Below are 25,434 nucleotides of genomic sequence, written 5' to 3'. Positions count from 1 at the left end.
GATACCCACATGGAGATGTCGAGTACTAAGTTGCATTTCCAAACCAGGGGTTTGGGGAGAGGTCCTGTGAGATACACATTTGGGGCCTTTGGTAGGCAGCCCCCAAGACTTCCCCAGAGCTCCCACCCTTGCGTAAGCCCCCCTGCCCTCAGATCAGAGATGCTGTGTGGCCAACAGCACACACAGGCCGGCTGACACACTGGCCTCTGCCTGGCTTGCTGTTGACCGCTCTCACAGGGAAGCCTGCTGCCGTGGTGTGGATGCGCTCACAGCCCTTGGGGAGGCCCAGAGGCACAGAGGCCTCCTGCCGGCTGCCATGTGAACGACTGTTTCAACCATGTTCCTTAGTTTCTGTATCTCAGGATGTTTTGACATCTTTAAAATCTTGCTGACCAGGGAGGGATTGCCCCTCCCAGAGGGAGCCAATTCTGAGACAGCAAAGGGTTAAGGGCTCACCTTCCACATGCAAACCAACCAATGCCAAGTCCACACCCCAACCACCCGATTCATCCATCTCTCTCTCACACAGCAAGCTGCCTAAATCACCTGGGGCCAGGTACCAAACAACTAAAGACCACTCCTCCGGCCCAGGGCCCACTGACATTGCCCACCCAGCCAGTCCTGCGCTGTGTCCCCTGCCCTGCCTCGTCTTTCCTGCAAAAGCCCCAGGAAAGGCTCTGGCCCAGGCCTCCCCCCTTGCTCCTTCTGCTCCTGCCCAGACCCAGTGCTTCCCATGTGGCCTGTGTGGCTCAGAGGCCCCTTCTCTCAGGAACTATAAGTAATAAATTCTTTCAGTGGCATTGGCCTCTCCGTAAATTAAAGCCACCTCATAAATTAATGTCCCACAGGTACATGTGGAGACAGCAAGCCATCCTACAAATGGCTCCTCCAGCCCCAGTGGAACCTTCAGCCAACGTCCTGACCATGACCTTGCCAGAGACCCTGGGCAGTCAGAATCTCCCAGCTAAGCTGCTCCCATATTCCTGACCCACAGAAACTGTGAACTGATAGGTTTGCTGTTTTAAGACACTAAATGTGAGGACAATTTGTCACAAGACAACCAATATAGGAGTCCTCAGCATTGAGATGGTCTTACAAACCACGTGGCCAGACAGGATCACCAAGGACAGGATCACCAAGGAGAGGAGAGGTAATTCCAGGCCTGAGCACAGGAGTCCAAACGAAGCAGTGGCCAGTGAGAGAAAAGGAGAGTGAGGCGGGCGTGGGGCAGAGTGGGTTTTGAGGACAGAATGGGGGGCCACGCTGAAGCCTACTGCCACCTCACTTGTGATGAAGCCTGAGAGTCAGGCACTGGATTTCGGATGTGGAGGTCACTGGTTACAAGAGTGGCTTCAGTGGAGAGGAGGTGGGGACAGCAGCTGGCCTGGAGTGTATCCAAGAGTGAATGGGAGGAGGGGAACTGGGAACAGCAAGGCTGTCAGGGAAGGGGGCGGTGGGGTGGTGGCTGGGAAGTGGGGCTGAGAGAGGGTTTCTGAACACGGGAGAATGACAACACATTTGTATGCTGCCAGCCCTGACCCAGTGAAGAGGGGACAGTGACAGTGTAGAGGCAAGGAAGGCACTGCTGAGGGGTGTCCTGGGGAAGGTGAGAGTGGGGGCGATGGGCCAGGTGGAGGTGCCTTAGCTGGGAGCATGGGCCTTCACGCAGTGAGCACCAGGACACCAGGGTGAGTGGGGAAAGCAGGAGGCAGCTAGATGCGGGGGTGGGGCTCTGCCCACTCTCCTGACTCCTGCTTTGCTCAGGGGAGTCGGAGTACGGTCATTAGCCAAAAGGCCAAAAGTGAGGAGTGGGAGGAGGGGCTGGGGTCTGGTGGCATGAGGTGAAGGTGGGAGCCGAACAGGTGTACGCATGCAGGGCACAGGAGTCTGGAAGGAGCAGCAGGACAGCTGGGCAGACTGGAGGCCCGAACACGGTGTGACCAGTCGGCAAGTCTGTTTCTTCCGGTCTCCTTCTGCTACATCTCCGTCACCTCTCTCCCCTCCTATTCCTTCTCACTTTACCTCCCCTGCCTTTCCCTACACCCTTCTCCCTCCGTTCCCCGGTATCCTTGTCTTGGCCGGTATCCCCTTCCTCCTCTGTCCGTGGATTCTCCCCCCAACCTGTCTGCTCTCTCTTGTCGACCTCCTCCACCCCCGGTCTCTCCCAGATTCCCTCACCTCCCTGGCTCCCTGGCCCCTCCCTCACCGCCTGCTTTCCTCTAGTGAGGCCCCCAGTGCCACAGTCTTCATGCCCCTCCGCCCCTGGGGCCCCCTGCTGCTCCCCCACACCCTGTGCCAACCCCCTCACCTCTTCGGACTCTGCGGACCTCCGCGTGGACCATATGAACTCCATGACTGCCACGAAGACAGCAATGATGAGGCCACAGATGAGCACGACAAAAATGCCACCAATATTCTCCATGCCCAGACCTAGGGGTCAGGGGAGAGCCGGGATCGGGCTGTGTGGGCACAGGGGCTACAAGGGTCCTTGGGAGGGCACAGCATGCAGGGTGGCTGACCTTTAGCTCGGTGGTCCTCCTCCTTGGGGCACCGGCCCCCCTCCCACCACTTGCGCTTCAGGATCTCCAGCCGGTTGTTCTCCTGCAGCTGCAGGATGGCCAGTGTGATCTCATCCCGGAACGGGGAGCCTGGACCGGGCACATGAGGCAGTGGACTGGTCATCGGGGCCCTGGAGCCCTGACCACCAAACCCCCACTGCTCCTTGATCCCGGCCCCTCCTCCCAGCTCCGCTACTTCCCCAGGGTCACCCCTGTCCACTTTTGAGGCTGAGCTTTTGGGTCTGATGGCTGCTCCCTGGCAACCACACTGGGCCATGCCCATGTCCCCTCCCTGCAGCTACTGGCCAAGCCACCTGGGGCTCCCGCCCCCCCGCCCCACCCCTGCTCTCAGTTCCAGCCACACTGGCCCCCTGGCTGTTCCTCGAATCCCCCAGGAGCAATCCCACCCTAGGACCTTTGCTTCTGCCTGGGATGTTCCTTCTCTCAATTCACTAAGGGCTCTGTGCATGGGGTACCACCTCAGGGGGGTCCTTCTGATGGACTTTATTTAAAATAACACGAAGCACTCTGTTTCCTGTCAGTCTCTTTCCCTAATTTACTTGAGAGCAGTTATCACCACCTGGCACCACATCACAAAGCTGTGTTCGTTGTCGGTTTGCTGTCTGTGCCCCTAGTGGAGGGCAGGAGGGTGGAGCCTGGCAGCGCCCCACTGTTATCCCAGCATCCAGCACAGGCCTGGCACAGCCAGGCATCAGACAGACCTGCCGAGGGAGTGACTCCCAGCCACACCTCTCCTGCACCCTGGGCCATCTCTCTCCTCCCCTTAAACCATGCCTGGACCCCAAATACACACACTTGCCCTCTCCTGTGTTCATTCATTCACCACGATACTTGTTGAGCATCTACCAGTGCCAGGAACTTGGGATATGGGCTAGTGGGGTGACTCATATTTTTCAGGCTCCCCAGCAGTGCCGCCACCATACCCAGCGGCATGCCGATGCCGTAGCCCTTGGTGTCGAGGAGGCCCCCGATCTGGGTGAGGTTGCAGTTGAGGCGCCGGTGGTACTCGTTCATGGTGGACTCAAGCAGGAAGGCATAGCGAGAGTTGAGGACACGGGCGATGCCCTCCTCTGTGCTCTTAACGAACACGCTGGGCTGCTTCGACTGCATGTAGTTCCACATCCGCTGGTATGTCTGGTACCTCGAATTCTGGGCAGAATGGGCAAGAGAGGAGGACGTGAGGGGCTTTCCGCCCCCTGCCCTTCCCCTAAACCCTGCTGCCTGCCCTCCAGCAAGTCCCCCTCAACCCGAGAGGGAGCAAAGAGACAAGAGGGAGACAGCGCAGAAGCCAGAAGGACAGGCTACTCGCAGCCAGGCCCAAGTTGTCCCACATCCCGCAGCCCAGTGAGAGCCCCAAGGACCAAGGGCTTGAAAGAAGAGGCTGTGGTCTGGGTTTCAACCCTTCTCTGCCTCCCATCCCTGTGCCTGGCTCAGCCTGGCACCAGCCCTGTCTTCCTGGTGCTCCCAGGTCTTATACATAGATCCTGGGAGCAGATGCTTACCCCCAAACCTAGCCGGGGCCCAGCCTGGTTCAGGAAGACCTGAGTCCATGCCCAAAAGGACTGCTTACTTCCTATCAGCCCTGCGGGAACCTTCTGGGAGTGACTACCCTTACCACCTGGTGCTCGCCCTGCGTCTCCCTTTGACCTGAGGTCCAGACTCCTTTCCTCCAGGTCCCTCACAGGCCCTGCCCCGTTGCTCAGCAACCTCCCAACCCTATTCCAATGTTCTCCCACTTGGGAGCTGATCCTGCCATCTACCTGAGAGACCTGAGAACTCACCCCCTTTTCCCTGCTCACCCTTCAGCTGGTGGCCCCCGGTCAACTCCAGCCTTCTCTCCAGACCATTTGTCTACCCCCAACTGCTCCAAGGGCAGCAGTTTAAATGATGTTCCCACATCATTTAAAAGGTAGAAGTTCCACCATTCCCACATCTCCACTTAGAGGGTTCAATCTCAGCCTTATCCTGGCATTCAAAGCCTCTGCAGTTTATTACTCAAACCACCTTGCCAGGTTTGCTTTCTTCTTGATTTCTTCCTACCACCCAAAATGTGTATGGACAAGCTGTCTTCACCTTGAACTGCCTTCCCCTCTTGTCTGCTGGCCCATTTTGCCAGGCCGGAACCCACCTGCCTCCTGAGCCCCCTTTGGGCTGTCCAGCACTGATATGACATTAGATCCCACAGCTGCCTCCTCCCCACTCATTTTCTGGGTGAAAGTCCAGTGTTCCCAGCCAGACAGCAGACTCCTCATGACAGTATGAGTGTGTCTTCTGCTCCCCAGCCTCCCTGGCCTTCATGACAATCAGTTCCTCTGACCCGGGAGGCCTTGCCCAGCACCACCCCTGCCCGGCTGCTATGTGCGGCAGGGATCCCAACACCAAGCCCAGGTGGCTCTGGAGACTGCACCTGGAAGAAGGTCATGGTGGAGCCAGCGTGGATGGTGCCATACTCGATGTTGGTCTGGTCCGCCAGGTCGTCAGCTGATTCCACAGGCACCTCCATGCGCTGCACGGTGAGGAAGGCGGCCAGGTTGGCCGTGTAGGAGGAGATGATGATCAAGGTGAAGGCCCACCTGAGGGGTGGGAGGGGTGAGCTACAGGCCAGAGCCACACTGCCCATGGCCATGGGCCCCACTGCTGGTGCCCCCTCCGTGACCTGGGATCCGGAACGCTCAGTGACTGCTGACTAGTGCAGAGACTGGGGGCGCAGATGCTGGAGCCAGACTCTCTGGGTTTAAATATCGCTTCTAGAGACATCTGCTTCCAGATACAAGAGAATAAGATGGTCTAGAAATATCTTCCACCAAGAAAAACCAAGAATATAAGAAATTACTTAAATACATAGGACAGCAGACATCACAGGACTGTGACCCCAAGGGAAACAAACAGACACAGAAGTGAGCTCTGCCATTGCCAAGCCCGCCCCGGGACCTGCTTTCCAGACTGCAGCGCTGGAGGGAAGGAAAACCCAGTTTGGCCGGCTCACTGAGTTGGGGAAATGGAGATCACAAATCCAGAAGGCCAAGGTGGCTGGAGTTTGTGGGCTAGAGTACCCCAGGGGAGAGCTGCACAGAGACAGTTCCAGAAATCTGCTCGGGGTCCCCTTGAGACTTTGGCTGAATGTCCATTTGTAATTCCAGCAGCCAGACAAGAACAACTTCAAAGAGAGAACAGTTCCCAGGTCTGGGAATCTTTTGAGCTCCCTCCATCCAGAGAGATCTCATTGGCTTCATGAGACATTAAGTAGAGACCCAAAAGGAAAACACATTAGAAATAGAGTTAGCTTAGCCCTAGAATAAAGGCTATACTAGACCTGCCCCCAGAGAATTTAAAAACAGGACTGGAAAGGATAGAAATGATCTAAAAGTAACTCGACTGTCTGCCAGAAAAAGGTCAAGACCTTTGAAGTGATACATTCAACAATGTAAACAATGTAAAATTCACAATGCATGTCATCCAGTAAAAAGTTTACCAGATGTACAAAAGAACAGGAAACTGTAACAAAGAAAAAATCACTCCACCAAAACCGACCCAGATTGACAGAAATGAGAAGGACATTAAGCAGCTATTACAAATATGTTCTTAATGCTCAAGGATACAAAGAAAAACATGGACAAAATGCAGAGAACAACAGAAAATACAAAACAGAAATGAATGGGACTTCTGGAGGTAAAATACACAACACCCAAGAGGAAAATTTTACTGGAAGGGATTATACAGATTAGACACTGCAGCAGAAAAGAACAGGGAATTGAAAGAAAGCAAATGACTCTATCCAAAATGAAGCATAAAAAGAAAAAATGACTGACAATGGGCACAGAGCCCCACTGGCCTGAGGAATAATATCAAGGGGTCTTGCATATGTGGCTGGAGTCCCAGAAAGAGAGGAGAGAAAAGCAATAACGGAAAAATACAAATTTGAAGTAAGGCCCCAAATTTATCAAATTTGATGAAAACTACAAATACACAAATCCAAGAAGCTCAATAAACCAAAGTAGAATAAACAAATATACACATGAAACACAACAAGGCACATTGTAATCAACTGCTGAAAACCAGCGATAAAGAGAAAATCTAAAAATCAGCCAGGAGAGGGGGAAATATATTAGACACAGAGAATCAAAGAGTAACAGTAGACTTCTTGTCAGAAAGTATGCAAGCCAGAAGACAATGCAACAGGGAGGTTAAAAGAAAGAAAAAAAAAAAAGCCCACCAACCTAGAATTCCATATTCAGAAAAAAAGATCCTTCAAAGAAGAAAATATGCTAAGGAATTTTTCATACAAACAAAAGCTTGGAGAACTAATTGCTAGCAGGATTGCACTTCAAGAACTGTTAAAGGAAGTTCTTCAGGCAAAAGGAAAATACTAGATAGAAATTTGGACGTACATGAAGGCATGAAGAGCACCAGGAATGGTAAATGAGACATATTCTTCATTTTAAAAATTCATCCAGTAGGGGGCGCGCGAGAGGCAACCACACACTGGTGTTTCTCTCCTTCACTTTCTCCCTTCCTCTCTGTCTGTAAATAAAATCTTTTAAAAAATTTTTATCTAAAAGATATTTACTGTTGAAGTAAGCACACACACAGATCTAATGTATTGGGGTTCATAATGTAATATGGGGTTCATAAGATAACTAGAAGTAAAAGTATGTTAACAGTAACTCAAAGGATGGAAGGGAGTTTCAGAAGTATACGGTTGTAAGGGTCTTACATCTGATGTGAAGTGTCATAATGTTACTTGAAAATACTTTATAATAATTAAAGATGAATATGGTAAACCCAGAGCAACTGCTAAGAAAAATAAAACGAACAAGTTTAATTAAGCCCTGCCTGGTGTGTCTCATTTGCTTGGGCATTGTCCCACACACCAAAAGGTCGCCAGTTTGATTCCTGGCCAGGGCACATGCCTGGGTTGCAGGTCCAGTACCCCAGGGCACGTAACGAAGGCAACCGATTGATGTTTCTCACCCTCTCTTTCTACCTCCCTTCCCCTCTCTCTAAAATAAAAATTTTAAAAATAAATTAAAATTTTAAAAAGAAGTATAATTAATAAATCAAAAGCAAGCATAAGACGGAATTTCAAAAATCTCAATAAATCCGAAAGAAGAGAAGAAAAAGAGGGAGATTGGAAGAAAGAGCAGATGGGACCAGTAGAAGACAAGCAGCAAGTTGGCAGATGCAAACCTGACCATGTCAATATTACAATAAAGGTCCTGATCACGGGCTGGCGAGCGATGGCCCACAGGCCAAGTCTGGTTTGCCATCTGCTTTGGTATACAAGCTAAGAATAGTCTTCACATTTTCAAATGACTTAAAAGAAAGCACAAGAAGAGTAATATTTCATGACACGTGACATATAAAATTCAAGCCGCGGCATCAGTGTCCATAAATAAAGGCTTGCTGGAGCACAGCCACACTCACTTGGGCATTGTCTCTGGCTGCTTTCGCACACCATCAGGGCTAAGTAGTTGTGACAGGGGCTGCAGGGCCAGCGAAGCCTAAAATATTTACTGTCTGGCCTGAGAAAGAAAAAGTTTGCCAACCCCTGCTCCACATATGCTCCCTAGAAGAAACCCAGTTAAGGCCCTGGCTGGTGTAGATCAGTGGATTGAACGCCAGCCTGCAAACCAAGGGGTCGCCAGTTTGATTCCCAGTCAGGGCACATGCCTGGGTTGCAAGCCAGGTCCCCAGTAAGGGGTGCGTGAAAGGCAGCCACACATTGTTGTTTCTCTCCCTCTCTTTCTCCCACCATTCCCCTCTCTCTAAAAATAAATTTTAAAAATCTTTTAAAAATATATAATGTATAGGTAGGCTGGGAGTGACAGAATAGAATAAAGATATACTAAACATGAGAAAGCATGGCTATGTTAAAATGAAAGGTAACTTCAGAACAAAGGCTGTTACCAGGAATAAATAGGGGCATTATATAATGACAAAGGGATCAATTCATCAAGAGAACATCGTAATCCTAAACACTTACGCCTCTAATTATAAAGTTTCAAAATTTATAAAGCAAAAACTGATACAACTGAAAAGAAAAATAGATACAATTTCTCCACAATTACAGGTGGACATTTCAACATGCCTTTCCCAATAATTGCTAAAACAAGTAGACAAAAAATCAGCCAGGATACAGAACACTTGAATAACACTATCAACCTACTGGCTCTAATTGCCATTTATAAAGTGCTGCACCCACCAACAGCACATTCTGTTCAAGTGCACGCAGACCAGCCACCAGGATAGACCATACGCTGAGCCACAAAACAAGTCTCAATAAATATCAAAGGATTAAAATCCTACAGAGAATGTCCTCTGACCACAGTGGCACTAAACTAGAAATCAATAATAAAAAGATCTCTGGAAAATCCCCAAATCCTGGCTCCATCACTGTCTAGCTGTGTGACCTTGGACTCAGCTGTGAGGGAAGCACAATCACGGCCCCTCCTCCCAGGGCTGTTGTGAGAGTTACATCTGTGCAAGTGTGTGCTCTCACTGTCCTGGTGACACAGAAGAGGGACCCTCGGGCCTGCCTATGGGGCCCCAGGGCAGCCGCTATCCTTACTCCGTCCCTGTCCTGCTGCCTGGCAGGTGAGAGAGACCAGGCTCCTTGCAGATGGTTCAGTTCTGTGGGGCCCAAAGACAGGGGAGGGCTCCCAGGCCACACGCCCCCAGCAGAGAGTGAAAACAGCAGCTGTCCTCCACTGAGCACAGATGCATGGCGCTGTGCAAGGTGCTGGGGTGGAGGTGGAGAGGAGTGTGAGGGATACACAGTACAGCCTCCTGAGAAAGAAAACCAAAACCCAAGACCCAAGGACCCAGCGTCTGACACCTCCTCTCTGGACACCAAGTCTCTCCAAACCCGCCCTGTGGGTCAATGTTGTCACTCACTCAGGACAAAATTACTTAGTGCCTGGTGGACACCACGCACAGCCCAGCCCCTAAAAATACAGCGTGGCTGACAGGTGGTGGTGCTGGGGTGGCTGGGAAGAAGGGGTCGCTCACTGAGACAGAGCAGGGCAACACAGATGGGGAGTTTAATTTGAAAGTGAGGACGTGAGCTCAGTTTCAGACAAGGTGACTGTTAGGGAGGCCTGTGGGCACCCATGGAGAGGTCTGGACGTGGGGACTTGGGGAAGTGTCATTTATAAATAACAACAGAAGCCAGTTTTGGATGAAACGGCCCTGGAGGTACAGGGAGGTGGTCCCCGGGTGAAGGCACTTGTTAAGGCATGGAGTGCTCTGGTGGCTGAAGGGAGCGAGGGGTCTCGGGCGTCAGGTCCAGCCTCAGGAGTCTGACAACGCAGCCCAGCCTCAGCAGCAGGGACAGTCCCATACACGGTTACCTGAACCTGTCTCCCTGGTGCATAAAAACCAAAGTATTTTTACATCGTTATAACAGAAACCAACATTTCTAGAAACGCACCTGTTACTTGGATTGAGGAAGAACTGGATGTTTTGTTTGAAACTTTGCCAAGAACCATTCGCCATTTTGGGAAACCACACCCCTGACAGCACAACCCTGCTCTGGACCAGCCGCCTTGGGAAATTTCCACAGTCTCAGTGACTGTTATTGTGTAAATGTACTCATTCACCAACTGCTTCAACGTGTCCAGTCTCAGGTGTTGACATAATGCTATGAAACGGGCTCACTTCCCATATTTCCAAGCTTGCCCATGATGAGTAGGCACAGACGCCTGAGTAGCACAGTCTGCCTGGCAGCACAGTCCTACCCGAGCATTTCTGTGTCACCATCCTGCCATTTTATCATAAATCACTCCCCTTTCTTCCCTTTCCCATTGCAATTAGGGCATTTTATTGATTTGATTTAAAGCACATGTATAGGTAGATGTTACCCTTGAAATCCATCAGGGTGGAAGAGGGGATGTTATGAACCATCAGTCGTAAGGAGAGGGTGCTGGGTGTGGGAGCGCTGGGACACCGCCAGCGTGGAGGGAAGAGCTCCAGGAGAGAGGGTGAGGGTGATGAGACAGCAGGATCCGAAGACGCAGGCGGAAGCTGGGGGGGTGGGGCAAGCGAGGTGTTTCCGGGAGGATGGTGGACAGGGTACACTGGACATGTCAGTAAAGGGGTCTTGCATGACCCTGGAGGAGCTGGGGGAGTCAAGATGCTGGCCAGATACGAGGTTTGGGCCCTTCCTTGCCAGGTGGGTGTGAGGAAAGGACAACCAGATCTGAGGAGGAGTTGAGGACAATGGCAAAGGAGCCGCTGAAGTCGTGGCCTGTCCACGCCCACGTGGACAGACATGAAAGCAGGCAGGGCTCAGAGAAGAGAAAGAGGAAGGTCATGGGAGTGACCCCGGGGAGAGCCTGAGAGGGACGGAGCTGCGGTGGGAGCCGTGATTCAGTCAGAGACACTGATTCCCAAGGCAGAGCCGTGCCGAACGATGACTGGACACCGGAGATGAGGGCCCAGGTGGTGGGTCCTGGCCTGGTCGCCGCTGTTGAGGTGGCCACCAAGTGTGACTGGGTACTGGCACCTATGCCCACTGCCCTGCCACTGGCCTTGGCCTGCCGAACCATCAAGCCAGGGTCACTTTTGAAGATTACTAAGCACCTATTGAATCATCTTCCAAATGAGCGAACGGGTGGGAGGGCTCGGGTGAGAATGAGAGGGAGCCTAGGTCAAAGGAGGGAGGGGTGTGACCGGGGCTCCTGGCAACAGCGATGGGCAGGGGCAGAGGCTGCCCCGCTGGAGAAGCCAAGATGACCTACAAAGAGGAGGTCGCTGCTTCCCCAGCTGACCTGGGACTCAGCCAGACTTGTCATGGCAGGTCCCCTCATGCCATTGCAGCTACCTCCTCACACACATGCCTCTTCTGGCCTACATGCTCCTCCCTCTCATTGGCACGGACACCCCTGGTTTGGCCGTTAGGACTCAGCCTCATGTCACTTCCTCAGAGGGGCCTCCCCTGAGCACCCCATTCTCTACTGTTCTCTTTCACTGCACCCTCTTTGGCTCCTCAGTGCACAGTTTATGTGCATCTGACACATCATTACTTGAAAAGGTAAATAACTTTTACTTGGGGCGCACAGGAAGCAGAGAAAAGCACCCCCCATCCCTGCAAGATGTCTACGTCCTGATCCCTGAAGCCTGCACGTTCCCACACAGTGTAAATGGGTCTTTGCAGATGTGGTGAAGTTAAGGATCTTGAGATGGGGAGATAATCCTGGATTAGCCAGTGAAAGCCCAGGGATCCTTCTGAGTGGGAGAAGGAGTTCAGAGTCGGAGAGAGAGATGTGAAGATGCCGTGTTGCTGGCTTTGAAGGAGTCAGGGGCCAAAGGATGCAAGTGGCTTTTAAATGTTAGAAAAGGCAAGGATGTGGGTTCTGCCCTGCTGACCTCCAGAACTGCAACAGGATAAACTTAGGTTGTTTTCAGCCACTAAATTGTATAACCTGTTGCAGCAGCACTGGGAAGCAAATACAGACCAGGACACTTGAAAATGATGCAAATCCCCAAGGGCCAGGAAAAAATCACTGTGACTCAAGTTTCAAAACCAACAGACCCTGTGAATTGCAAACGATGCCACATGGTATTTAGTCCCTCTGAGTTGGGAGAAAGAAAGACCTGCCACCATTACGGTTAGTCTGGAATTAAACAAGTTCTGAGTTAAGCAATATCTTTGGCACACGTTCTTGGCATAAAATACGATGTCCCTGTGTTTATGTGTCTGTTTACTTATTTATTCTCGGCTCCTCTGCCTCTTGAGGGCTGATTCTACACCTGAGTGCCTGGCGCAGGGAGAGCCCGACAGCATCTGCTGGGCGACTGTTGATGCAGGAACTGTGACCGACAGGAGGAGGTGAGGAAGAAGGGCTCCTCGAGAAGGCCCCATGCCTGGACCAGTCGCCAAGGCCTGGGAAGCACAGCTGGGCTCAGGCAGCCCCAAGGGCTGGTTAGTGGCAACGGGGCAGGAGCCCATCTTGGCCCTGCCCTGCCTCTAACATGCTCTGTAGGAAATCACTCCCTCTCTCTGGGTCTGTCTTCTAATAGAACCAGGAGAACATCCCCTGTCTTAAGTATTCTCCTCGGTTTCCTGCGGTTCTAATGAGGGAAAAGAGGTGAGAAGAGTTACAGGAACCACCGAGAAGCCCAGAGGCCACTGGAAAGACCGGCAGCAAGTCCGAGTGCTTATGGAGGCCAGGCCAGAACACAACGGAAGGGGAGAGGGGGCCGAGGCCGGAGGAACAGACATCAGCGCCAGGTGGAAACACCAGCTGAGCGCCACTGGGTCTCTCCAATCCTCTAGAAGAGGAAGCTGGAGTTGTGAGTGAATTTGCCCAATGTTTAAATGTTACGAACTAATTTTTAAAAATTTTAAATGGTGGGCCAAACCGACAGCATGAGTCATTGGTGTCTGCCCTCTGACATGTAGCTTCTCAGAGCTTGTCACGGGGGCAACATGGGTTCTGTCCAAGCTACTGGGTCTCCCAGGACTCCGAGAGAAGCTACACATCATTACTTGAAAAGGTAAATAACTTTTACTTGGGGCACACAGGAAGCAGAAAAAAGCACCCCCCATCCCTGCAAGATGTCTACGTCCTGATCCTGCAAGATGTCTACGTCCTCCGAGGGACCAGGGGCCCTGTCTGGGCCTTGGCCTCGGGAGGGCAAAGCAAGTCCTGGCTCAGGGACACTCAGCCTCCGTGACTGCCAGGGCAATGTCCGAGACAGCCACAGCACTGGCACTGTTCGGAGCATGACCCCTGGAGTCAGCAGAAGCACTTTCCCCCAATAGCCTCTCTGAATCCTCACAACCTGACACATGCACACTTTGGTCCCCATTTCCCAGATGAGATGACAGAGCCATGGGGAGGGAATGTGGCTCACCCAAGGTCACTCAGCTAGTGAGTGGCACAGCTGGGACTCGGTTCTCCTCACCCCATTCCCTGCCACAGAGCTGGCAGAGGGGACCAGTGATGCACCCAGGCCTCAGAGGGACCCCTCCCAGCCTCAGGCGGGCAGACAGAAAGCCTCTCACCAGACTCCACTGACGCAGCGAGTGGACAGCGCCCGGGGCATGATCTCGGAGCCCTGCTGCATGAAGCCCCCGACAGGGAACCAGAGGCTGTTGCCCAGCGTGTACTGGTTCTCCAGGATGTGGGGGCGTGCCCGCAGGCACGGGTGTGGGTTATACCACTCGTAGGGGCTCAGCCTGCGAAGAGACATGGTGGGGGAATGTGAACGGAGTCAAGCAGGGGGAGAAAAAGGAAAGAGGCAGAACACCGGGATCAGGAGAGACGGCGGGGGGGGGCGGGGGGGGAGACAGGAAACTGAGGGAAACGAGATCAAGGTATGAACAGAGAGACATACCCACACAGAACAGGTAGAAAGAGAAACACATGCAGAGATGGAGAGACACAGAGAAGAGGCAGAATGAGACAGAGAAATGCAGAGAAACACAAAGAGAAAGAACGGAAGGGGAGTGACCCGGTGACAGACCACAGAGCAAGTCAGAGCCACAGGGTGAGATGCAGAGACAGGGCAGAAGGGAAGGTGCAGGGAACCCCAGGGCCTGAGTGGAGGCAAGGAGGGTGCACACAGACCACAGAATGTGCAGGTCTGTCATGGGCCCTGGCCCCCTCCCCCACTCTTCCTGGGCAGCAGGCAGTAGACTCACCTGGCAGCCAGGAACAGGACGCAGCTGACGGCCAGGTAGGCAAGAAGCATGAAGAGCCACACAGCAGGGGAGAAGGGGTCCAGGAAGGAGAAGTAGCCGGGCTTGCGCCCCTGTGGGGAGAGGGAGTGAGACCCCGAGCCACCTGGACCTGAGCTGAGTGCCACTGCTCCTGCCAGGGGCCCAAGAGCCCAGCCGGCCTTTCCCAGGTCCAGCCCAGAGCCTCCACTTCCCTTGGGGATGCAGCATCTGGGCCCCACTGCCAGCCCCTGCCTCCAGCCTCCGTGTCTCCGTGGGAACCGTACCATGTGCACTCGGTAGAGAATGCTGATCCCCAGGGTCATGAAGGGTTTGGAGAAGTCGATGACCTTTTCCCGCTCAGCTGTAATGGTGAACGCAGCCACAGCCAGGTCTGCCTTCTGCTGGAGAGAAAGCAGGGCGGGGGCAGAGGGGCGGCCAGGGAGACAGACGGGCAGTTAGGGAGAAACGTACAGGGAGCAACCGAGAGAGAATATCAGAAGCCGAATGAGGGGTCAGGAGCCTGGGCCGGCTCCAGGAGTGCCCCAGATTGGACCCTCCTCACCTCAAGTCTCCTTGTAAGAGGCTCCGAGGTCCTGTTTCCTGCCTGGCTGCCCTGCGACATCCGATCCTTCCCACCCCCCTGTCCAGTTCATCATTAACATGCTGCTTTATAAAGCCTGCCCATGCCCCTCACCGCCACACCCCAGACACACACCACTCCAGGGCCTGGAGCTGAGCTGTCTGCACACCAACCCCCTCAGGACCCTCCGGGGGCCTTGGTTTCTTCTGTCTTGGTTAACAACAGGCAGCATTTGTCACAGGCTTACTCTGTTCCAGGCATCATGCTGGAGAGCATGTACAGACATCACCTGTGAACTCCTCCCAACAGCTCCCTGGGAGCCACTACTGGCCCCACTTTATGGATGGGAAATTGAGTCTCAGAGGGCAAAGGCACTAGCAAGCAAAGGCAGGAGCTATGACCTCTACCCTCCTGCCCACAGGCACTAGCAGCCAGCCAGTGCCCAGCTCCCCTGAGACCATGACCTTGAGGGAGCTGTACATGGCCTCAAGTGAGGCAGGGGTACCTGGGGCCTGGGTCTGGCGTGGGGAAGGGTGGGAGTGGGGGGATGAAACAAAGAGAGGGTTGGGGCTGGGATCTGGCTGGCGCACCTGCAATCCCTGATCCAAAAGGCCATCCACAAGCACATTGCTGGCCTTTGGCCGTGGCCAGGACGCAAGCTGAGAAAAAACCTGGCACTGCTCACACCCTCCCGCACCCCCCAGAGACACACACACACTGCACGTGTGAGCGCAGTGCACAGTCATGCCTGCACCACCACCATGAGCTCACCGAGCCTCACCCACACAAGTGTGCCCAGACCCAGGCTACCAGTGAGGTGCCGCCCACGCAGACACAGGCAGACAGATGTGTGTCCTGCACACAAGTGTAGGGAGGAGCAGAGACACACGAGAGTGGGCATTCCCTACAGGCACAGGCCCAGGCCCACTTGTGCACACACGGCCCTTACATGCATGCATACATGATGGCTGAGTCAAGGCAGGGCCGCGTGCTGGGAAGGGCTGGGCAAGGGAGTGGGGAGCCCCAGCTCGGCCCCGAGCTCGCTGGGTGACCTCAGACGGGGCCTTCCACATCTATGGGTCTCAATTTGCTCACCTGTAAAATGGGGGTGAGGGTCGGAACCTGGCTCCCAGGGTGTCCCTTCCAGGCACAATAATGACTCCACCCACCAGGCCTCAACTGGGCCCCGGCACTGACTCCAAATTCAAGCGGAGACCTCCCTCTGGGGCTGAAGAAAGAGTCAGGGTCCTGGCCCTGGCCCAGGGGCAGACGTGTCCTCACCCCAGGGGCTGAGGCTGAGAGCACATGAGGCAACACAGGCCCAGGTCGGGGGAGAAGCACAGGCTGAGAAAACCAAGGTCAAGGAGAGCACTCGTGGGCCCAGAATGAAATCCAGCCAGAGACGAGACAGGCCTCAAACACAATTCGATGGTAGAGGAAAAGGACAGACCCAAAAGATAAACCAGGAGGAGAAAGGGGTGGCACCGGTCAAACCACTACTAACTCAGGGCGAGGGGAAGGTGGCAGCGGCCTCCGTGCGACTTGGGAGCAGAGTGGCAGAGCCCCAGAGCAGGGCCCAGAAGTGGTGAGGTGTGGCCGGGGCCCAGGACACGGCTGGAGGCTGGGCTCAGAGAACATTCTTAGGGATGCCTGCTTGCTGAGAGTGAGGAGCGTTTCCCCCTCTGGTGCAAAGACACTGGTGTGACTTGTATGGGAACTGTGCACAGGAATCCACAGTTAGTCTTATGCACCCACGGGAGCTGTGCCCTGGCAAGGCCCGACTTGGGGGCCCTAGTACCCATTTTGGAAAGCAGGAGGCAGTGGCCTCTCAGAGAAAGGGCCAAGAGGACTTGGTGGTCCCCAGGCCAGGCACTCAGGAGCCCACTTCTCCCTAAGGCCTGCCCGTTTCCGGGCCCCTTTCCGCTCCATTCCTGGCCTGCTCACTAGCTTCCTCACCCACACCTGAGACCTGGCCTGAGGCCAAACACCCAGCCGGCCCACTTCTCTTTCCCACATTCTCCACGTCTCCTCCAGTGGCGAGGGCAGCAGCTCTGCTTCCTTGATCTGTCCATTTCGCTCCACCTCCACACCTGGCCCAGACCACCGGAATCTTTCTGACAATAGCATCAGCCTCCTTGGCCTCCCTGTCACCACTCATAACCCCCAATCCAAAGAGAGAGGCCTCTGTTTAAAACCTACCGGTGGCTTCCCACTGCACCTAGGATCAAACCCTTTCACGGTCCCCAGGCTGTACGTGATCTGAGACCCACCTGCCCACCGGTCTCACCTCGTGGCCTTTCCCCTCACCCATTCGGCTCCAGCCCATGGTGCCCACTGTTTGCTTTGCAGCACAATAGGCTCAGGGCCTTTGCACAAGCTCTTTCCCAGCTCTTCCTCACCATTGAGGTTTAGCTCATGCCTCACCCCCTGGGCCCTCCCACAGCAGCCTCCAGACCCCTCTCATTACCCATTACCCTGTTGTATGTCCTGCTTAGCACTACTGGAGATGACCCTGTTTGTTTGCTTAGTGGACTATTTTTCCTACTAAACTATAAGGTCCTTGTCTAGCTGGTTAGAGGTGTATCTCAGAGCCTACACAGGGTAGGTTCCCAAAAGATACTGCTTGGTTTTGACCAAGTCTGGCCTCTCTGAACAAGCCCAAGGCTGCTCTGGCCCCCCACTGAACCCCTGGGCCTCTGGTTGCCCCTCTTGTGCCAACTACTTTCTGGCCCCTGTACTGGTGAGCACGCCACTCCCTTTGCCCAAGACACCCCACTGTGCTCTGCAGAACTGGGCCCCACCCACTCCTCCAGGGCCCCCTTAAGCCTTCCTTCCTCTGCAGTGCCTTCCATGCCTCCCCCCATACATATGCCTGATACCCCTTGATCTCAGCACTTGGCTCAGTTTGGAAAATATCTGTTTGCATCTCTGCCTCCACCTCCAGCTACTAAACATTCAAAGGCAGGGCCAGCTGGAATGTCCTGCGTCTTCTCTGCTGGAAGCCCAGGAATGTCACACTTCCTCTGTGGGCCTGGCAGGGGCTCCCCAACAACAGAGACCTCTCCTTCCCTGCCCCATGGAGTCTTCTACAGGTCCAACACTCACACACACACAGAGCTCACCCCGGGGCCAGAGCTCCGGGGCTGCCCCACCTGGAGCGTCTCCTGTAGTCCCCAGGGCAACCACCTTACCCATGAAGAAACCAAGGCACGGTGAAGGTGAAGACTTTGCTCTAGTTGATCCCAGGACACAGAACCACACATCCCCTGAGGGGGCTTCACCTGTCTGCTGCTTCAGCCCCTCCTTCCATGCCCAGGGCATCTGAGGCCAGGGTCCAGGAGTGCTGAGTGGCCAGAGGAGGGAGTGAATCCTTGAACCCTCCTGTGAACATGCAGCAAACTCAGCTGCCTCTACTCTCTCCCTAATGACCCCCCAGGCAGAAGCCTGGGGTACCCAACACCCACCTTGCTCCTCACAGTATCTGTCCTCAAGCCCTCATGACTCTACCCCCAAACACCTCTGGAATCCAGTTGCTTCTCTCCGCCTCCATGGCCCCCGCCTGGGTCATGTTCTGCAGAACTGGAAAGCTTGTCTTTGCTACCCCAGCCACCCAGCAGGCAGCCTGAGGAAGCCCAGAAACGACCACCAGGCACACCACCCTCTGCTGACACTCTCAGCCAGCCCCTGTGAGGCCCTGTGCCCTCCTTTCCCCAGGTTTATCCCTCACTGTCATAGGCAAAATGCTGTGTATCCCCCAAATTCATGTGGAAATCTTCACCCCCCATGGGAAGGCATTTGGGTGGGGGCCCTTGGGAGGCAATTAGGTTATGAGGGTGGAGCCCTCAGGAATGGGATTAGTGTCCTCATGACAGAGGCTCCTTCTGCCTTGTGAGGGGACACAGCGAGAGGACAGCTGTCTCTGGGCCCTCACCAGACACCAAACCAGCCAGCACCTTGGTCTCGGACTCCCCAGTCTCTAGAACTGAGACAAATAAATCGTGTTTGCAAACCACCAAGTCTACGGTGTTTTATCCCAGCTCCCTCTGTTGCAGCCACTCTGCCCTTTCCACCAGTTCCTTCATTCGTTTACCTGCTCGACAAATATTTGCAGAACACTCACCACTGGCCATGCTCACTGCTAGCTGCGGGAGTGCAGCAGTGAATGCAAACATGTTGACTAGCAACAGGCACTCTGAAGAGAAATAAAGCGGGGCAGCATGGCCCAGGCTGCCCCACCCGCACTGCAGGGAGGTCTCAGCACAGACAGAAAGGAAGTGAGGAGACAGGCAGCAGAAGACCTGGGAGAAAGCTCCAGGCCACAGGGAAGTGGGTACAGTCCCCGAGGTGGGAGGTGACTTGTATGTCCCGGGTGGCTAGGGCAGAATGGGAGGCATGGAAAATGCAGCAGAGGAGTGGGGTCAGGGCCAAGCAGGGCCTTGCAGGCCATGGCAAGGGCACTGGATTCTACTCCCAGGGTGACAGGACATCCCATCTGAGAGTGGGGGGGGTGGGCAGGTGCGGGCGGTGGCAAGGTGACCCAGTCTGGCTGCTGTGAGAATAGACCACAGGCGCAAGAATGGAAGTGGGGGGCTCAGGGGGTGAAGTATGACAGCCATGAAGATGCTGGGGTGGGACTAAGTGGTGTCAGAGAGAGGTGGTCATGTTGATATGGGTTTCATCCCGAAGCAGGGACAGACAGATTCTTAAATGCCCCGAGTTCCTTTCAGGCTCCTCGTACTTTCAGAACCCCCTTCCCACCTCCTCCTCTTCCCCCTTCACTTCCCAGCAGACACTTGTTTCTTACAGGAGACACCCTCCTGCAAGGGGAGCCCGACAGTCGTTTAATCCCCAGAATGAAGTCAGGAAGAATTCAGATGCTTGCTGAGCCACCTGCAGAATGACAGGGCTGCTGTCTACACTTGATCTCAGCCAAAAGGCTAGGAAGCGATGACAAGGTGGTTGTCTAAATGCCTAAAAGCCAGCCAAACCACTGTGACTGTCCCCCGGCCTACACCTGCCCCCTCCACCAGCTTTGGGCAAGCCACATTTCTGCTTTGCCACAGGCTCCCTGCCAGCCTCTGCCAAGAGGGGACACTAGAGGGAGGCTGAGGAGGTAGAAGAGATCTGCTCCTTCCTGTCTACTCTCAGGCCCCCAGCCACCCTTCTGCACCCACAGCAGTAGTTCTTCCCTGGGTCGGCAGAGGAATCCAGTCTGCAGCTTCCCCACACTCGTAGCACTGGCCTGGCCTCCCTCCCTCCCTCCCTCCCTCTGTTTCCAGTAGTTTCTGTGTTCCTTCAGAACTATCAGTGTAACCACTGCCTGCCTTGCTTCCTCCATGACACTCAAGAGCAAGGGTGAGGCAAGTCCAGCCCACCTGCCTCATTTTGTAAATAAAGTTTTATCAGAACATAACGATACCCATTTGTTTACATATTGCCTATGGCTGCATCCCTACAACAAAACAGTCAAACAGTTGTGACAATATGGCCCAAAAGCCAAAAATAGTTACTATCTGGCCCTTTACACAAAAAGTTTGCTGATCTCTGCTTTGGAGTTCAACTTTATCCTCCAAGCTATTCAGTGAATGACTTTATTCCTCATAAATACTTCTCTTCATTCAAGTATCTGGCATGGTGTGTTTCCTGGCAGGATCCTGACTGATGCAAAAATGACAACACCTAGGTGGCATGAATACTCAGGCCACAGGGTCACTCATTGCCAATGGGCACCTGTTCAGTCTCTAAGAGGGCCCAGTAATGAGCAGTTTCTTTTTTTAAGATTTTATTCACTTTTTATTTTTAGAGAGGGAAGGGAGGGAGAAAGAGAGAGAGAGAGAAACATCAATGTGAGGTTGCTGGGAGTCATGGCCTGCAACCCAGGCATGTACCCTGACTGGGAATCAAACCTGGGACACTTTGGTTCACAGCCCGCGCTCAATCCACTGAGCTATGCCAGCCAGGGCTACGAGCAGTCTCTCAAAAGGAGAATCTGCAGAAGAGAGCAGGATTTGCTCCAAACCCCAGAGGCCTATGCCGTGAGTCACCTCTGGGTGGCTGCATCCCCACCAGCCACCAGCTCTCCTCACATCCCTGCATCTGCTGCATCAGCAGCCCGGGTGGCAGATCAACTTGGCCACGGCCAGCCCTGGGCCTCCCTCAGAATGAGAAGCCAAATGGGTTGTTTGGTAAGTGGGTTGAAGTAGCACACTCAACTTGGACCCAGGTAGAAGCTGCTGCCCAAATCCAAAAACATACCAAACAGCACCAGTGCCAGCCAAGCAGCACCCCCACCTCCGAGCTCTCCAGTTTGGCTCAGTTGGGACTCTCGCCTGACTTCCTAAGTTTTAACCTTTCCAACTTCTTCCCCTGTCCTCTCAGCCCTCGGCCTTCCTATAGGCACCACCTCCATACCCCTTCAGTATTGTTTACTCTTCAGTCAGCTGGGTCACCACTTTCTACCCAGTGAACAATTCTTACATCAAATTCTCTCTGTTCAAGTAGCTGGTGCTTTTGGTCTCCAGATGGAGCCTGACCGACGGATATCAGCAGCAGGTTTGGGCTACTGCTACCCATTCCTAAACGCTACTTCCTGCTCACTGTGTGGGCCAGCTGACACTGTGCAGACCGTGGAGACCAAGTTCTCTGGGTCCTGCACAATGACAGGGAGTGAGAGAGTTGAAGTTGCTCCCGTCTCCGGTGGTCCTGGGAGAACGGCGCGGAGCAAAAAGCATCTGGCATGTCGGTAGCTCGCAACAGCTGCCAAAGGCTGTGTTGACCTGCTCTAGCAAAGACACTGCATTTGGGCCAACAAATGCAATTGGAGTCCCCACCTGACTAAGTTTATAATAATCTGCAGTCATTCTCCAAGACCTGTCTGCCTTCTGCCCAGACCAAACGGACCCATTGAGCGGAGATGAGATCACTACCACTGCTTCTTGCAAGCCATTAGTAGTGGCACTGATCGCTGCACTCCCCCGAAAGGATGGGGAATTGCTTTTGGATTGCTGTGCTGGGAGAGATGGGGAGTTCTAGGGGCTTCCATTTGGCTCCTGCCACAATGGCCCTGACTCCAAGGGTCGGCTGTGACGGCTGCCATGTGTATCTGTTCCAACTACACAGCCAGGACTGGGGAAAGCACAGGGTGGGTCCAGGGGCCTGGTGGGCCGTTCTGAGTTGAACTGGGGCTCCCATTCCATCTATCACTGCACCATTTAGCCCCACTGTGGTCCACCAGTCAAAGCAGGAAAAACCAGAATGTGTGCCATCTATAAAAATGACAGGGGGCTGTCTAAATATCTAAAAGCTAACCAACACCCTCAGTGTTGAGAAAGAGCCTGTCTAGAAACTGGTGTAGTCTTTCTAGGAAACAGTTCAACAGTACACAACCAAAGCCAACACAAAGGGTCTTCCACAGTCACTCCAGTCGGACAGCTAGTCAATCAGCTGCCACACGGGTGGGGCTTTTGTACACAAAGATGTTTGTTTACAGTTGTTCATAACAGCACAAACAAAACTGAATACCTGGGAACAACTCAATATGAAAAATGTTTCACTAATTACAGTACACCCATGCAAGAATTAATATACAGCCATTAACATCCAGTTTAGGTAAAAACAATATCATTTTCAGCCTTTCAGATTGGCAAAGACTTTTTTAAAAGATTGATAATACTCATTGTTGGCAAGAGTGCGTGAAGTTTGACATCCTTGTGCACTTCTGGTGGAAATATAAATTGATGGAAGCTTTTTGAACAGCTACTTGGCAGTATAAACTAAAAAAAAACCAAACCCATTCATACCCTTTGACCCAGTGCTCCCACTGCCTGGAAGCCATCCCTCGGGAGCACATCCGCCAATCCACAGACTCAGCCGATGGCAGCACTGTCTGGGCTGGCGGAAACTGGAAACCACCCAAATGCCCATCAAGAGCGGGTGAGTTAAATGACGCATGCTCAGCCGCACCACGAAATACATATTCCTCCACTTGAATTTCCAACAGGCATCTCAAAGGATCCATGGCCAGAGATTAGGTACTTCCCTCAACCCCCAAACTGCTCCTCTCACATCCTCCCGCGGGGGAAACTGGCCTCACCAACCACCCAGCTGCTTTGGCCAAACCCTGCAGTCGCCCTAGATCCCTCTCTCCCACCTGCACACACCCAACCCAGTGGCGCACCTGACAGAGAGACCACTCGAGCACAAACCAGCACCTTCTCTCCTCCAAACCCCATGACCTTCTAAACGGGCCAACCTGCTTCTACTCTGGCCCCATTACTGTTATTTCTCAAGAGAGTGGTGAGAGTAGCAATATTTATTTATTTATTTATTTATTTATTTATTTATTTATTCCTCACTCAAGGGCATTTTTTCATTGCTTTGAGAAAGGGAGAGACAGAAACATCAATCAGTTGCTTCCTGTACATACCCGGACTGGGGATCAAACCCTCTACCTAGGTATGTGCCCCAGCTGGGAATCAAACCTGCAACTTTTTGGTTGCAGATTGGTTATAGGACAATGCTCCAACCAACTGAACCACACTGGCCAGGGTGATCATTTTTAAATCTTTAAAAAATTAGGTCAAGGTTACATATCCGTACAATGGAAGATTATTCAGTCCTGAAAAGGAATGGAGTGCTGACAGATGCTACCGTGTGACTGAACCTCAATCACATCATGTTGAGTGAGAGAAGCCAGATGCAAAAGGCCATGTATTAGATGATTCCATTTATATGAAATATTATTAAGAGATAATCCCATGGAGACACAGAGCAGATTGGTGGTTACCAGGGGGGCTTAAGACAGGGAGAATGGGGCCTGTTTAAGGGATATGGGGTTTTATTTGGGGGTCATGAAAATGATTTGGAACTAGACAGAGGTGATGGCTGTGCAACATTGTGAATACTTTAAATGCCACTGAATTGTATACTTTAAGATAGTTAATTTTGTTATAAGAATTCCACCTGAATGAAAAATAAAAGAAAAAAAATTAGATCTCAGCATGTTCTCTGCTTAAAACCTTCTAATGGCTTCCCAACACAATACAAATAACATCCAAACTCCTGACCCACAGGTCCTCATGATCAGGGGGCTCTGCTCTGGGACCTGGCCCTCTCCCTCACCCGCTCCCCACAAAACTCAGGGGGAGGGAATATTACCCCCATTTTAGAGGGGAAATTGAGTCCAGAGAGATGAAGTGTTTTGCCAGGGGTCACACAGGAACTCGGGCAGCCTGCAGCGGGCTTTGCCTGGCTTCTAACCAGCTCACAGCTGTAGTGCCTTGGTGGCCGCCCGGTCCTCCTTCCAGACAGAGCACTGCAGCCCCAGCTGCAGAATGCTCACTCTCAACTCTGCAGGTGAAAGAACCCCCTCAAGGTCCCGCCCCTCCCTGAGGTCCTGCCCCTCCCTGAGGACAGTCCCGTGCAACGACGTATAGGTAAGGGGTGTGAAGGCCTGCCTCCTTGCCAGCTCCAGAGCTGCCCGCAGGACAGCTGAGGCCCAGTCATAGCTGCATCGCAGCTCAAATCTTCCCTCTGCCCAAACCTGCTCCTTTACTCCCTCACAGGGCTGGCTTCCAGGGGCACCCCAACATACCTCCTACCTACCAACCTCCATCTCAAAGTTGGCTTCCTGGGACCCCAGCCTAAGACATCTGTTTAGCCCTTGAGGGCCAGGCTGGAGGGCATAGACTTTACCCTGAAGACCCTGGAAGGCTACAGCTAAAGCATTCGATTTAGATCAGATTTGTATTGTAGAAGATTCCACTGGAGGACAAAGAGAGAAATGGGAGGCCAGTAGGCCAGTGAGCAGGATGGTGAGAGGGGCCAAGGCCTGAATTCACACCATGGCAGTGAAGGCAGGGAGGCCAATCTCAGCAATGGCCACTGGGTGGAATAAATGGCCGGTATTTCTAGACTTGCCGGTGAGCCCTGCCCTGGCCCAGGGTGACTCGGGATGCTGGTGCCTTGGGCTGCCTTCCACCTGGAAGTTACTCATCAGCTCTGGGCCAGCCTGTTGCAATGCCAGACTTGGCTCTGCCTGTCATTAGAGGTGTGGCCTGGACATGGAACCTTGGTGACTCAATCTGTCCATTAGAGAAAACTGGGCTAATACCAGGCCCTCCTCATGGGGTGGCCATGGACAGGCAAGGAGTTAACACAAGTTCAGAAAGCCAGAACTAGAGCCTGGTGTGGCGTTAGTGAGCACTACCTTGCTCCCTGCGGCTTCCCAACTACCTGCTGGGTATCTGGAAAGGGCACAGGCCTTGGGTCAGACACATCTGGAGGCCGTGTGTGTGTGTGTGTGTGTGTGTGTGTTGGTGGAGGGGGCAAGTCCCTTCACTGCTGAGCCCCAGATCACACAGCAGTAGGAGGGAAGTGATCCTCCAGGCCATGAGCAATTGTTAGGAGAATGAAGCAGTACTTGGAGAGCTCCTGGCATGTGGTGTGAAGTCAAACACAGCTGCCGCTGCTGTGAGGCTTATTGGGAGTGTCTGAGCAAAGCTCGGCACACCCGGCCATCCCACGGCAGGCAGCTGAGCCTCGGCAAGGCCAGACCCCGCCTGTCCTTTGCGCTGTCAGCCTGCTCCTCCTCCAGTGTTCTCTCCCTAAAT

At 53.3% G+C, this 25,434-nt stretch overlaps 1 protein-coding gene across 2 annotated transcripts in view; it reads right to left on the bottom strand.

Annotated features, from left to right (window-relative positions):
- GRIK5 (glutamate ionotropic receptor kainate type subunit 5) overlaps positions 1–25,434 on the bottom strand; it is a 51,328-nt gene that overhangs the window by 2,144 nt on the left and 23,750 nt on the right. For both annotated transcript variants that reach the window (XM_045838294.1, XM_045838296.1), the window contains 7 exons: positions 14,529–14,642; positions 14,227–14,336; positions 13,588–13,761; positions 4,987–5,152; positions 3,503–3,728; positions 2,520–2,648; positions 2,309–2,430 (listed from right to left, as the gene is read on the bottom strand). In XM_045838294.1, coding sequence (XP_045694250.1) covers positions 2,309–2,430; positions 2,520–2,648; positions 3,503–3,728; positions 4,987–5,152; positions 13,588–13,761; positions 14,227–14,336; positions 14,529–14,642 — 1,041 coding nt within the window. The remainder of the gene's footprint in view (positions 1–2,308; positions 2,431–2,519; positions 2,649–3,502; positions 3,729–4,986; positions 5,153–13,587; positions 13,762–14,226; positions 14,337–14,528; positions 14,643–25,434) is intronic.

Source organism: Phyllostomus hastatus, unplaced genomic scaffold, assembly GCF_019186645.2.
Source record: "Phyllostomus hastatus isolate PE091 unplaced genomic scaffold, TTU_PhHast_1.1 phas_contig_277, whole genome shotgun sequence".
Taxonomy (NCBI): Eukaryota; Metazoa; Chordata; class Mammalia; order Chiroptera; family Phyllostomidae; genus Phyllostomus; species Phyllostomus hastatus.
The sequence above is the reverse complement of the archived record's forward strand: the minus strand, read 5'-3'. Positions and strand labels throughout refer to the sequence as shown.